Source organism: Triturus cristatus, chromosome 1_1 (assembly GCF_964204655.1).
Source record: "Triturus cristatus chromosome 1_1, aTriCri1.1, whole genome shotgun sequence".
NCBI lineage: Eukaryota > Metazoa > Chordata > Amphibia > Caudata > Salamandridae > Triturus > Triturus cristatus.
This window is the reverse complement of record NC_140579.1, coordinates 19,950,077-19,962,810: the sequence shown is the minus strand read 5'-3', so window position 1 is coordinate 19,962,810 and position 12,734 is coordinate 19,950,077. Positions and strand designations below refer to the sequence as shown.

Sequence of the window (12,734 nt, the reverse complement as noted above, 5' to 3'; positions counted from 1 at the left end):
GTGACAAACCCGCTTAACAACAGGCTCTGTAGTCTCCCCTCCTTCTGACCAGCAGGCCCATATAGGGTTCAGAATCCCCAGGCGATCTCGTTTGTTCCTGCACCTGACAACAATTCACCTTTACAAGTGATCAGTTCCTGCACACTGGCGTTCCAAATACTGTATTTAAAGTTCCTACATGTCCAGGTGGGCCCCCAACAATTCTCTCCAATGCTGCCCTCCAGGTACACACTCAGTCTCAGCAACGCAGGCCCAGATGAGTCGTGGACTCACTGTCCAATTCATTCTCCCCCCAGCCGCCGGCTGCAGTTGCAAAGATGCCCCTGTACCAGGGCTTTAAGTGGGATGAAAAAACTGAGGGGTCTCAGAAAAGGGCGTGGCCACTGTAATTAATGGCGTGGCTTAAAACACATAAACTCAAAAATCTGTACCTAGCATAGTGTGCCGCCCGACTGGTATTTTGATGTTTCTGTCATTGCATCCAGATATATGATACAACAAGTAACATCATACCTACAAGAAGTCAGGACTATTGGCTTTGTCAATGGTTGTTTGTTGCATACGATAAATAAGCAGCAACTATTGCTTGTTATATATAATATTGAAAAAAGCTTCCACTTGAAGCCCCGGTGACACCACGAGCATGTTGCTGCTCCTGCGTTTCAAAAAGTGAAGGGAAATGCAGAAAGAAAAGGACTATCTTTAAAGGATTTCCCTTCCCCTACAACGCTCCACTGGCATGACGTCATGCCGTAACTTCTCCACTAGTGAGAAGTGAGCAGTGTGAGCACACGCACATCGATGTGCTGCTGTCACTGCATCCGGTGAAAACACGGACCGCCTGTGGCAGAGCACAAAACAGAGCCCGATAGAGACCCGTTTCGAGGCCTCCTTTAAAACTGCCGGTGCTCAGCCCCAGTGAAACCCGGCCCACTTAAAGCCCTGCCCTGTACCGGATCTCCCTCCAGTACCACCAAACTGCCACTGGTGCCAGACTGTCAATGACAGGCCCCGAGGGCCCGGATGCACTCGTTCTCGTAGTTTTGGGGCCGGGCCCGTCCGACTCAGCAGGCACGACACTAGGGCCAGAGCCATTCTTGGGCTCCCCTTTCGGCACAGATGTCTCCTGCAGGCCTAGGAGCCTGGTAGGTGGCAATCCCCAGCAGACTGGACCGTTTGCCCCAGGGCCGAGCACCCTTTGATAGCTGCTGTGTGGTCCCAGTCTCTGATTGTGCTCGCTAGGCCGTTCTGGGACAGGGATCCAACTGCACCTGGGCACCTGAATATAGCGCCGACCCACCGGGCAGCCGCTCTCACCCTCTGCCTGTAGACCGCACCTGGGGCCCGTCAGCACCATCGAGGCTAGAATCACCTTCAAGATCCTCACCGCGCGGTTCCCTTCCAGTGGTGAGTTCAGGCCTGCAGTAGAGTCCGAGTAGCGTTTTTCCGGCTCACAGGTGGCATACCGGTGGTGTAGACAGCATACGGGCGGCTTTAGCAGACACACAGCCACTTTTAGCACCAGGATGAGGCAGGATGAATCCACAGCCACAGGAGCTCGTCTGATAGCATCTTCAGGCCAGGCGAGCTCCATCCCGCGCTTAAGCAGTGGCTGCAGTCCCCACTACTACACTGGATTCAGTGGAGACAGGTGCTCTGTGGGGATGGGACTTCTCCTTTTTGGACTCGGCTTCGTCCGGTCCCTGAGTTTTGTCGCGGTGTTCTAGGAGCGACAGTGGGTGTTAGGCTGGCGTGAAGTAACACGTCTTTCTTGCTGCTTAGAGGCTCGCCTTTGTTTAGGGAAATAATCCGCATCTGTTTTGATCCTGTGTCCGGTGTCATCACTACATGCTCCCTTTATTAGTAACGTGATAACTCCAACTCAGTTTATGTAGTAGGTTTGTATCCGAAGAGAAATATTCTGCAGACTCAGAGGAGTTTACACCCTTTACAGACAATGTCATTTATAATTTTGTAAGCGTCAAGATGGCAGTGTTTTTATTACCCTACCTCACCATAGACTCTCGCTTGTGGGCCACGCCAATCATTAATTGAGATAGGCATATATTATCCACCTGGGCAGATTTCTTAAAAATCTTCTCAAATGTTTTTAATCGACAACAGATATTACAATTAGACCAAATGCGATTGCTAGCCTTATGATAAGGAAATAAACAACATGTGTAGTATATCAGTATTTTCCAACAACTTAAGTCATAAGTAGAATGAACTCATGAATCAGAAGCGTAGTAAATTCCCAAACAGAATGTGATCTTCTGTTCGATTTAGTGCTGCAAGCAGAAATGCAACAGAATGCCAGGAAGATGGAGAGACACTGGCCTGATCATCGCCTAGTATCTTAACCTCCAGATAATCAGAACATATCAAATGAAAGCATGGAAGAACCTATAGATGGATAGGGTTAAGGGAGGAAATTGTTGAATAAAGATGAAAGAGAATGTAGAATAGAAGGCCTCTGTATTACAGAAAAGAAGGGTCATTTTGGTACACCAATGTCCTTCTTTACATTAAAATTATAAAGCTTACCTTATCTTACCTTACCTGCGGGCTTTCTTTATCTTTAGTATTTACTTATAAGAGAAGCCATTTTCATCTAGAAGTCCACATTCCCACACCTAAAGATCCTCAGGAGGCAGCCACTATGATCGATTGTAGGATGTTTTATGGATTCTAAGTTTTGTGATGAGTTGGACATCCCTTTCCAAGAAAAGCCACCGTCAAAATCTGTTTTAGGAATAGATGTATCTCCATTAAGCTCAGAGGGAATTGGTGATGGGAAACGTATCCCTTAATAATAGCTTTGGAGAACAGACACATCGCGTCCTTACCCTTCGATGCCAGTGCTTCACCAATAATCCCGGGAGGGTTGGCCATAATTTGCTTCGCACACATAAGTCTGATATCAACTGGTAAACAGAGGTAATGACCCTATTCTGTGAATATGGTCCAAAGAATCGCTGGGTGAAGACAGGTAGATACAACTACCCCTTTTGTGTCTCGCAACACAAAGCCAACCAGAAAAGGTTTGTAAAACTATTTGGAAGGGAAACGTGACCCACATTATTTCAAGAAGTGGTGTGGATAGGCCCACAAAGATTAAAAGTTTCTTTTTTTTTTTAACCGGCACCTTAAAAACTAGAGATAAAGGCGAAGACTTATGCCAACTCCTGACGGGGGTAGGAAAGGCAAACCCAAGGCCGGCCTGAGTTAACTGCAGAAATAAGTTATAAGTGGGACTGTGTTTGGACTTTCCATTTATACCAGGCTCTAGACACTGGCTCTGAATCGATTTGGCACAGTTATATGGAGAGGTGGGAGGAGGAGTTAGAAGGGAACCGAGATGAGGAAGAGTGGGAAGCCATTTCGTCGAGGGCAGTCATAGCTTCCACCTGCACAGAAATAAAGAGAATGCCTATAAGGTGCTAACCAGGTGGTATTTGACTCCTGCAAGACTTAAGGCTAAGTTCAGGGCCTCTGATGTGTGTTGGATGGACTGTCAAATTAGGGACATGATGGCTCATATCCGGTGGTCGTGTCCTCAGATCCGGCCTTACTTGGCATCCTTATTACGTCTCATAACGGATATAACTTCTATAGATATACCGCTTGTGGGGGATGGGAGCACACTGCCTCACCTCCCAGCACAGTTCGCCCCTTAGCATTGTGGTAAATGCAGTTCACAGTGATTTCTTACTTGAATTTTAGCTGTAGTGGTTCACCAAAGTTGGTGCAGGTTAGTGCTGTGAATCTCTAGACACATGTGTTTCTGGATATTATCCGTCTTCAGTAGAGATAAAAAACGAAAATTATGTGCACAAAATAAGTTGTAATGCATAAACGCAATATAAAAAATGGTGTGGCAGTACAGATATCTCAAGGAGCACATACTTCAAGAAGAAGGTAGCAACCCAGCAGATTTAAAGAACTTTCCAAAAGCAGACATAGTTAAAGGTGAGGCACAGAGACAATGAAAGAGTATTTCATAGATTAGGAGTCAGCACTGAGAATCCACAGGCAAATTAACAATACTGCTTAGATCACAGGACACTCATTAACCCTCTACGTGAAGAGCAGGGCATTTCCAGAAGAATGCTTATTTTCTCCAAAATGGCTCATGTCCAAGTAACTGGAAATGCATGAAGTAAAATCTCACATGTTTCTAGATTGAAAATCAAATCTTTTGATGAAAGAAACCTTTTGGAGCTGTTAACATTGATTGGCTGCTGTGTTTCATGAGATCATGGAACAATTAAAGAACCAAAGGGTATGCACTGGAACATGAATCATCAAAGTTTTGCAATTGAACAAAGCATGAAAGCTGATATATGGGCGGTGGCGAGGTTTGAAACTTTTCTGTTGGGATCAAAGTTTGTTGAAAGCTGGCTTTGACTGTGTTGAAAACTGACCATGGAGACTTGGTGCCCAAACTATGATCTAGGTCGATCAAATGAGCCTCTACCTTTGATGAATACGTCTACAAGGCAGACTTGATGGCTGTCTGCTGATTATTGTCAGGGGCACTAAGAAAGTGTCAAGGTCCTTTTTTGGTGGTAGTATTATTATTGTTATTATTATTACTATGCAGATTTGTAAAGCGCATGGCTACCCTAAGGCTTCTCGGCGCTGGAGAGATATTAGCAGAGTACCAAGGGGGAATGACTGCAGGGAGTACATTACTGGGAGAAGAGCACTCCGTGCCTTAAGAATTTTTCTGAATCGAGGATTGTCTAGACATCTTAACTCTATGTGTAGTGAATTCCAAAGTTTAGGAATGAGGTGCAAAAAAGACCTTCCACTCCACCTGGATTTTTAGGAACTTTTAGGAGCCGTCCTGTGTCGGACACTAGAGTCCTGGCGTGCAGGTAGGGGGTCAGAAGTGTCCTGATCTTAAGGAACCTTTAAGGTTAAGCCCTCTATGTGCCAAGCAAAGTGTTTTGAACTTTATCCTCTTTTAAATAATATTTCAGTATGGATGATCAGGAGGTGGATGATCTAATGCAACCTTCTGTTTTGGAACTTATTGAGGCCACATGTTTTGAAACAAGCATTAGACTGATAATACTGGGACTGCTACCAGAAACACTATGTCCAAAATCTAGGGTCTGCTTTATCCAAACGTTTGGTGGTACAACGGAAGGAATTTGGTGTACAGTTATCTTGATTGTTTGCTAGAACCCAAAGGAAGAAAACACAATTTCTTGTGTTTTCCAAACTTTCTACCACAAAAGAATCATAGGTATTGTAAACAAGTTAGTAGCAGGAAAGGACTTTCGTTTGCAAGCTGTAACCTGCAATCGATTCCATTGTGTTTCTCGATGAATGCATGGTTTTTGTCACAAATTAGCGGTATGCATTATATAATCCACAGTGTAATGGTCAGATTGAAGGAACAAATGACTTTTTAATAGAGTCTATGCAAACAATGAAAGTGGGGGTATCTTGGTTTAAGAAACAGTGCAAGCAAAGCTGTGCCTTATTACACGACCACACAAAATACTATGTGCTAACTGCCATGTGAACTTCTTAGAAATCATATATTTTTTGCCGATGTTGGGTGTGTTTTGGGGACAAATGGATACATTTCAATAAGAATGCCAGTGCAGAAGAGTTGAGAGATTTTGTGGAGGAACAGCAAGTGCCAAGGGAAGTGCATTATGGGAGGCAGACATCAGCTGAACCAGGGGATTTACTGAGCATTAAACTCCTGTCACAATTGTAGTTACAGAGTGCACGTTAGTAACTACTTCAGATTAAGGGTTTGGCAGAGCTTCTAAATAGCAGATGGAAAAATTTAAAACATTGGAGTGTTTGGCGCACGTTGTGTTGCTGTAGATAGTATGTGGATGGTTGAGCAAAAGTGGTCCAATATTGACTGTTGGACTGAGTTCTTTGTGACTGGGGAGGCAGAATGTGTCTGCCCATGTGTATGAGGATGGTTGAGCAACAGTTGTCTAATATTGACTGTTGGACTGAGTTCTTTGTGAGTGGGGAGGCAGAATGTGTCTGCCCGTGTGTATGAGGATGGTTGAGCAACAGTTGTCTAATATTGACTGTTGGACTGAGTTCTTTGTGAGTGGGGAGGCAGAATGTGTCTGCCCATGTGTATGAGGATGGTTGAGCAAAAGTGGTCTAATATTGACTGTTGGACTGAGTTCTTTGTGAGTGGGGAGGCAGAATGTGTCTGCCCATGTGTATGAGGATGGTTGAGCAAAAGTGGTCTAATATTGACTGTTGGACTGAGTTCTTTGTGAGTGGGGAGGCTGAATGTGTCTGCCCATGTGTATGAGGATGGTTGAGCAAAAGTGGTCTATTATTGACTGTTGGACGTAGTTCTTTGTGAGTGGGGAGGCAGAATGTGTCTGCCCATGTGTATGAGGATGGTTGAGCAAAAGTGGTCTAATATTGACTGTTGGACTGAGTTCTTTGTGAGTGGGGAGGCAGAATGTGTCTGCCCGTGTGTATGTGGATGGTTGAGCAAAGGTGGTCTAATATTGACTGTTGGACGTAGTTCTTTGTGAGTGGGGAGGCAGAATGTGTCTGCCCATGTGTATGAGGATGGTTGAGCAAAAGTGGTCTAATATTGACTCTTGGACTGAGTTCTTTGTGAGTGGGGAGGCTGAATGTGTCTGCCCGTATGTAAGTGGATGGTTGAGCAAAAGTGGTCTAATATTGACTGTTGGACTGAGTTCTTTGTGAGTGGGGAGGCTGAATGTGTCTGCCCGTGTGTAGAATGCAAGTGCGGCTAGGGTTTAGTTTCCGGTAGTCAGTGTCAGCAGGTATGTATATTCTCTGCTGCCAGTAAGAAGTGCTCCTGTTCCATGGAGTGAAAGACGTTCAGCTCTCATCATACTTTGTAGCTGTTACTAGTTGGGTTGCGGTCCTTCTCCTGTCTCACTAACACGTATACATTTAGTTATCTCTTACACCGATAGGATCTGGCACAGTTCTTTGGAGGATTGGTTCTTATAGCTGTGTGTACATCTGGCATTGCATGCAAATACCTATGTTTTCGTTGATGTGGGCATCCAATGCATGTTAGATTCCTCGCCAGGCCCCCTCAGAGAGTGTAGAGAGAAGTAAGAAAGCTGTGTTTTTTTCCTCCATTACAGGTATAAAGAAAGGCTCATCAACCTATGCCAATGTCACCGAGTGACCAGACAACTAATCTTTGAAGAATCCCAGCTAGCCAACACCAACCTAGCAACAAAGAAGAAAAAAGATGTAACATCTGGAGATGGGCTGGACATGTTGGCCACCAAGCAGAAAGGATGAAGAGCTTTCTAGAGTTCTAGAACAGAATTAAAAAGGATGACTTGACATCTATGGCAAGACCCCAGCAGGGACTGTTCCCGTCAGCAGCCATGTTTGTAAAGGCTCCTTGAAGCACTTTTCCTGGCCTTCTGAACGCCTTCATGCGGTAATGCTTCCAGACTCATGACGATGGCTTCATTTTCTTCACCAATCAGTGAGAGGAACTGGGCTAAATGTTTTCATTTTTTTTTTTATCAAGGCCAGTTATAGATTACTTATGTTTTACAACTTTTAAATGTTTGTTCCAATGAAATCTGTAATCTGAAAGTCTCTGAAATATTTGCACACGTAATTCCTTTAGTAAATGAAAAACAGGCTTTACAGTAGTTAACAGTAAATAGCAGCCTTTCTGAAGTTGAGTAACCTCTCGCTTTTACCTTTTGGGAGAGGAGAACTTCCGTGTGTTTTGCAAGAATGAAACTTTCACTAGGAAACAAAATAAAAACACCAGTGGTGAGATTAGAAAAGTTGTTCTCTTTGTGTTTTTCCTCTTTTGTGATGTTGATATGAGTGGTGGAATGAGTATTTATTACATGTTTTATATAGTGCAGCTATGCCTGGTAGGTCTAAGACTGCTTCACAAGTAGCTAGGTACCTATAATGAAGGGAGAGATTTCCAAGAGCATAGAATGTAGCAGGAAGGCCTTATAAATAGGAAGGAAACGTTGAAACAAATGTTTTATAGGTACAGTCGGTTCAGGCACTGCTGGAAGACGTGACGTTTTTTTAGCCGCTTTCTGAAGGTGAGGGTGTCCGACTGTGACTGACCCACGGAAGGCCATGGCAGCTCCAGGGAAGCAGTCCTCGCGACAGGTGTTTGTAAAAAGAGAGCGCCTTTGCTCCATGGAGCCCGCGAACGTCCAGAGAAGTTATAGAATGAGCCCAGACAGGAAGGGGTAACCTAGAAGAAAGGCCGTGACGGCCCGGCAACCAGTTCTGGCTTGTATGAGCGGCCAAGAGGCGTGCCAGACACTTTTGTGGGGCCAGGGGCCGAGAATTTTGCGGGGCTCTCTTTGACTCTGATCAGAAGAGAACCTCCGAGAACACGTACTTGGGGGAGAAACCACGCTATTTGGCACCCCCTGGTGGTGGTGCCACGAAGATACAACAAAAAGCACCACATAAGTCTTTCTGTTTTAATATTTTAAAACATATTGTTACAGGTGAGCCGCGAGAACTTGAAATGTGTGGGGCTTGGGGCACAGAGCCCCCGCTGCCAACTACCTCGCACTTGGGACCCTCCTGCTGGCCAGTGAAGTTTCTTTAGTACCGGTGACATGTATCAAAGTCCACTTGATGTCATGCTGTGAGGTCACTGATTATGGCACTCAATTTCAGAAAGTGTTAATATAAATAAACCCAGATTATATTTGAAGTCCAGCTTCTAGGTTGCTAATTGAGTATAAAGGAGAGATCGCTCGCAGTTCTGCATTCCCCTCTTAAGCACATCCTTGTTTGCGTCCGTAAAAGTTGGTTTTGCACTGATGGAAATATTTATTTGCATGAAGCTTACTGTGTCTGCAAATCTATTCACAGGGGCTCAATACAGGTGGAACGTTGTAGTTCCATGTGTAGAATGTCCTGACCTACTCCTCTGTAGCCCTTTCCAACCCTGGAAAATGTTGGAAAGTTACTCCTGACAAGGGCAATAGTAAACGGATATTCAGGGTAAGAAGGCATCACCTCCTCAAAAAACAAGCATTAAAAATGCAATAGGTCTCGCCTTTCATTAACGTAAAGCCATTTGCTTTGCTATACAATACCATTAGCAAAGCAAATGGCTTTAACTTCATCAAAGGCGAGACCTATTGCATTTTCAATGCTTGTTATGCATTGGGTTCAAGACGGAGGCTTTCTATGATTCCGGGATGGTGGATGAGAGGATGAATTCATGAAAGAGTTTAGACATGTAAGGTGCCCACAGCTCGGTGTCCACCTACAGATGCTACCAGGTAGGATGTTTGGACACGGGGCTCCGTACTTGCGAATTGACTTCAGTTTGATTGCTGCCTCCTTTCCAGTTATTGCAATTGGGTTTTCCTCTAGGCCCTCTACGGCTCCGCTGGCTGTTGATTTCGTATTGTCTGCATAGAGGCTTGTCACATGGTTGATCTATTTTTCTGCAGAGACCACCTTCTCTTTGCACGTGGATTTACTTGTCAGGCCATTAATCTAACCCCAGATTTCCTTCAACTTGCTTGGGGCCACCGGAGTGTAAATGTGTTTCCAATCTTCTTCCATGTACTTTTGTTTTAGAGCAAGACTGTCTTTCTGTGTTTCCTTCTTGCCTCTTTCAGCATGCTTTCAGTAGTTGGGCCCTTCTCCCTTCTGAAATTTTAGTTCAGCTAGGCAACACATCCTTTTGCTAAACTGAAACTCTTTGTTGGTGAGGTATGAGGAGGACCTGTGTCTCATACGCAGGCAGGATTTGATTTGAGTGTGAAAACACGAGGGTGACCCCTCAATACCAAGAGCCAGGGTACTCTAATCAATTCTCAAAAAATCTACCCGTGGCGAGCAAATGTCCAACTTTTACATACACTATTCTCCAATCATTCACAGCATGCCACTTCACCAGTCTAGAAAGGGAAAACCAAAGCAAATGCATGTATACATCAAATGTAATTTAAAACATCATAAGAATATACATCAAATCACTTTAAAAAATTATAAAACCTGGTCGTACAATGATTTTACACAATAAATAAAAAACATCAAAGAGAGATATGATCAAAAGACATATATATTTGTCATTAACAGTGGTTAATCTGAAAGAACCAATGACAGTATTTGGCAACATTTGATTTTATACAATCAATAGTTTGTTCCTCGGATGCAACCCCACAGGGACAAGCGTCGACGCGATTTGGTGGTATAAGAGCAGAATAAAACCACCTCATTTGCTCGCCAAGAGTAGTTTTTTTGAGAATAGAAAAAGATTTGATTTGATCCTTATGGGAAGTTAAAGATACGTGTAGTTCTCTATTGTTGTCTCCCAGTCTTTTCCTACTAGGGTCATTCTGCAGTCTGGGGCAGGAGGTGTAAAAGTTGCTTTCTAATTTTGGTATAAACGTTTGCTGCCGAGGTCCCATTTTGTTCTTTTTTGTAGTGCTAATTCGGAGCAGTTGGCCAGCCGGATTGAGGACAGTGTGGGTCTTAGCGCTCATACTGACCGTGATTGAGAGCAGATGATGGTTGCCTTCAGTCCTGGTCTGAACTTGGTATATCTCGCATTTGCTCAGAAGATATTTGCCCACGAAGATATAATCCAGTGTTGAAATATTTCCAAAAGTGGGTTTTGATATGTCCTCTGGTGAGCCCTTCCAATCACACGAGCTCAGGTCACATTCCCTGATGCAGTCCTTTAATAAATTACATGTACATCCTTATGATACCCCCAGGTTGGCACAAGTTGCGTGTGTTGAATCCGCCGCCCACAATGAACTCATTCTCTGGGTATTCATAGAGGAACCTCTTTATCTGGTCAGAGATTTTCATGACGCCCTTTCTTTTCTCATCCCTACGCGGTCCCAGGAAGCTTATTTCCAGTCCAGGAAGACATGGCTTGGCAGTTTGGGCTGGACTGTTGCCATGAGGCACAGGGTCAGACTGATTTGCATATAGCTGTGTCTGTACTGGGGTGGCGAAGTGAGCTAAAGAACGATGATGGATTCAACCGAGATCTGTGACTGGGGGTGAGTGTCTTAAACTTTTCAGCGCTCCGTCCATCATCTGCTTGTGTTTGCTTTGTCCGCCCTAAATTGGCAGGGTATGCCCAGACGTGGGTCCCTTGCTCACTTTGCCACTGGATTCAAGCTAGCCTGGCTGATGAGAGCTGTTAGCCTGAAACCGGTCCTAGGATGCTGGTTTCCGGTCCAGGGAAGACATGGCTTGGCAGTTCATGCTGGACTGTTCCCATGAGGTACAGGATAAAGACTGATTTGCATATAGCTGTGTCTGAACTGGGGTGGCGAAGTGAGCTAAAGAACAATGATGGATTCAACCCAGATCTGTGACTGGGGGTGAGTGTTTGATTTGCTCAAACGCTCCGTCCATCATCCCCTTTGGTATCGCTTTGTCTGCCCTAAGTTGACAGGGTATGCCCAGACGTGGATCCTGGGCTCACTGTGCCACTGGAATCCAACTCTCCTGGCTGAAGAGGGGTGAAACCCCAAAACCGGTCCTAGGATGCTTGTTTCCGGTCCAGGGAGGACCTTGCTTGGTAGTTCGGGCTGGACTGTTCCCATGAGGCACAGGGTCAGACTGATTTGCATATGCATATGGCCATGTCTGAACTGGGGTGGTGGAGTGAGCTAAAGAATGATGATGGATTAAACCCAGATCAGTTGACTGGGGGTGAGTGTTTGATTTGCTCAAACGCTCCGTCCATCATCCCCTTTGGTATCGCTTTGTTCGCCCTAAGTTGGCAGGGTATGCCCAGACATGGGTCCCTTGCTCACTTTGCCACTGGATTCAAGCTAGCCTGGCTGATGAGGGCTGTTAGCCCGAAACCGGTCCCAGGATGCTTGTTTCCGGTCCAGTGAAGACATGGCTTGGCAGTTCGGGCTGGGCTGTTCCCATGAGATACAGGGTCAAGACTGATTTACATACAGCTGTGTCTGAACTGGGGTGGCGAAGTGAGCTAAAGAACGATGATGGATTCAACCCAGATCTGTGACTGGGGGTGAGTGTCTGAAAAGTTCCAGCGCTCTGTCCATCATCTGCTTGTGTTTGCTTTGTAAAGGTTTATCACCATAATGGGAGAGGCTTTCCCATCGACTGTCAGGCCATCCAGCTCAACGGCCTGTATATCATGCATGAGGTTTTTTAATTCCTTTGTGTTTAGCCGTAGGCCAAGTTTCACCAAGATGTAAAGACCTCCAATAGGTCTCCCAAACAAGTTGCTGCTGTGTGGATTGCATGGTACCCTGGAATGGGTAACAGCCCATGTTTATTTGAAGCATAGAAAGTCCCCTGTGTTCAAGTATTCAAGAGTGCCTTTATTGACCTTCAAGGTGATTAGTCCAGCCACATTCCAGTGTATTATTTTGATTGTTGATCTGACTGCTTTTTTATGTTCCCCCTGCTGCTTGGAATTCAACTGATCCTTAGTTGTGAGGGCGGCCAGGAGCCACCCCCAGTTAATTTGTTCATTGTGGGGGGCTGCTTCTTCCCTGGCCTGAGCCAAGAAAACCTGATAGGGCCCCCAGATATCCTTCGGGGGGCTGCAAATTGGTAACAATTTGCGAAAGATATCTGATTGTGTTTTACAGTATGCCATATCTACATGCCAGTCTTTCAGAGTAGAGGTTGGTCCTTGAGCCCATCTCTGTGCTATTCTATGCCGCACAAGTAGGAAGCTGATGCCCATTAGGCACCAAATTGTGATTGTGACATCTCTA

General features: G+C 45.0%; 1 protein-coding gene across 1 annotated transcript in view; it reads left to right on the top strand.

The window, feature by feature from the left end:
• The window catches only part of LY6G6F (lymphocyte antigen 6 family member G6F), a 117,836-nt gene extending 110,037 nt beyond the window's left edge, over positions 1-7,799 (top strand). Inside the window, exon 4 of the mRNA XM_085641385.1 lies at positions 7,131-7,799. Within this exon, the coding sequence (XP_085497511.1) occupies positions 7,131-7,174 (44 nt within the window). The 3' untranslated portion in view covers positions 7,175-7,799. The remainder of the gene's footprint in view (positions 1-7,130) is intronic.
• Positions 7,800-12,734: the final 4,935 nt, after the last annotated feature.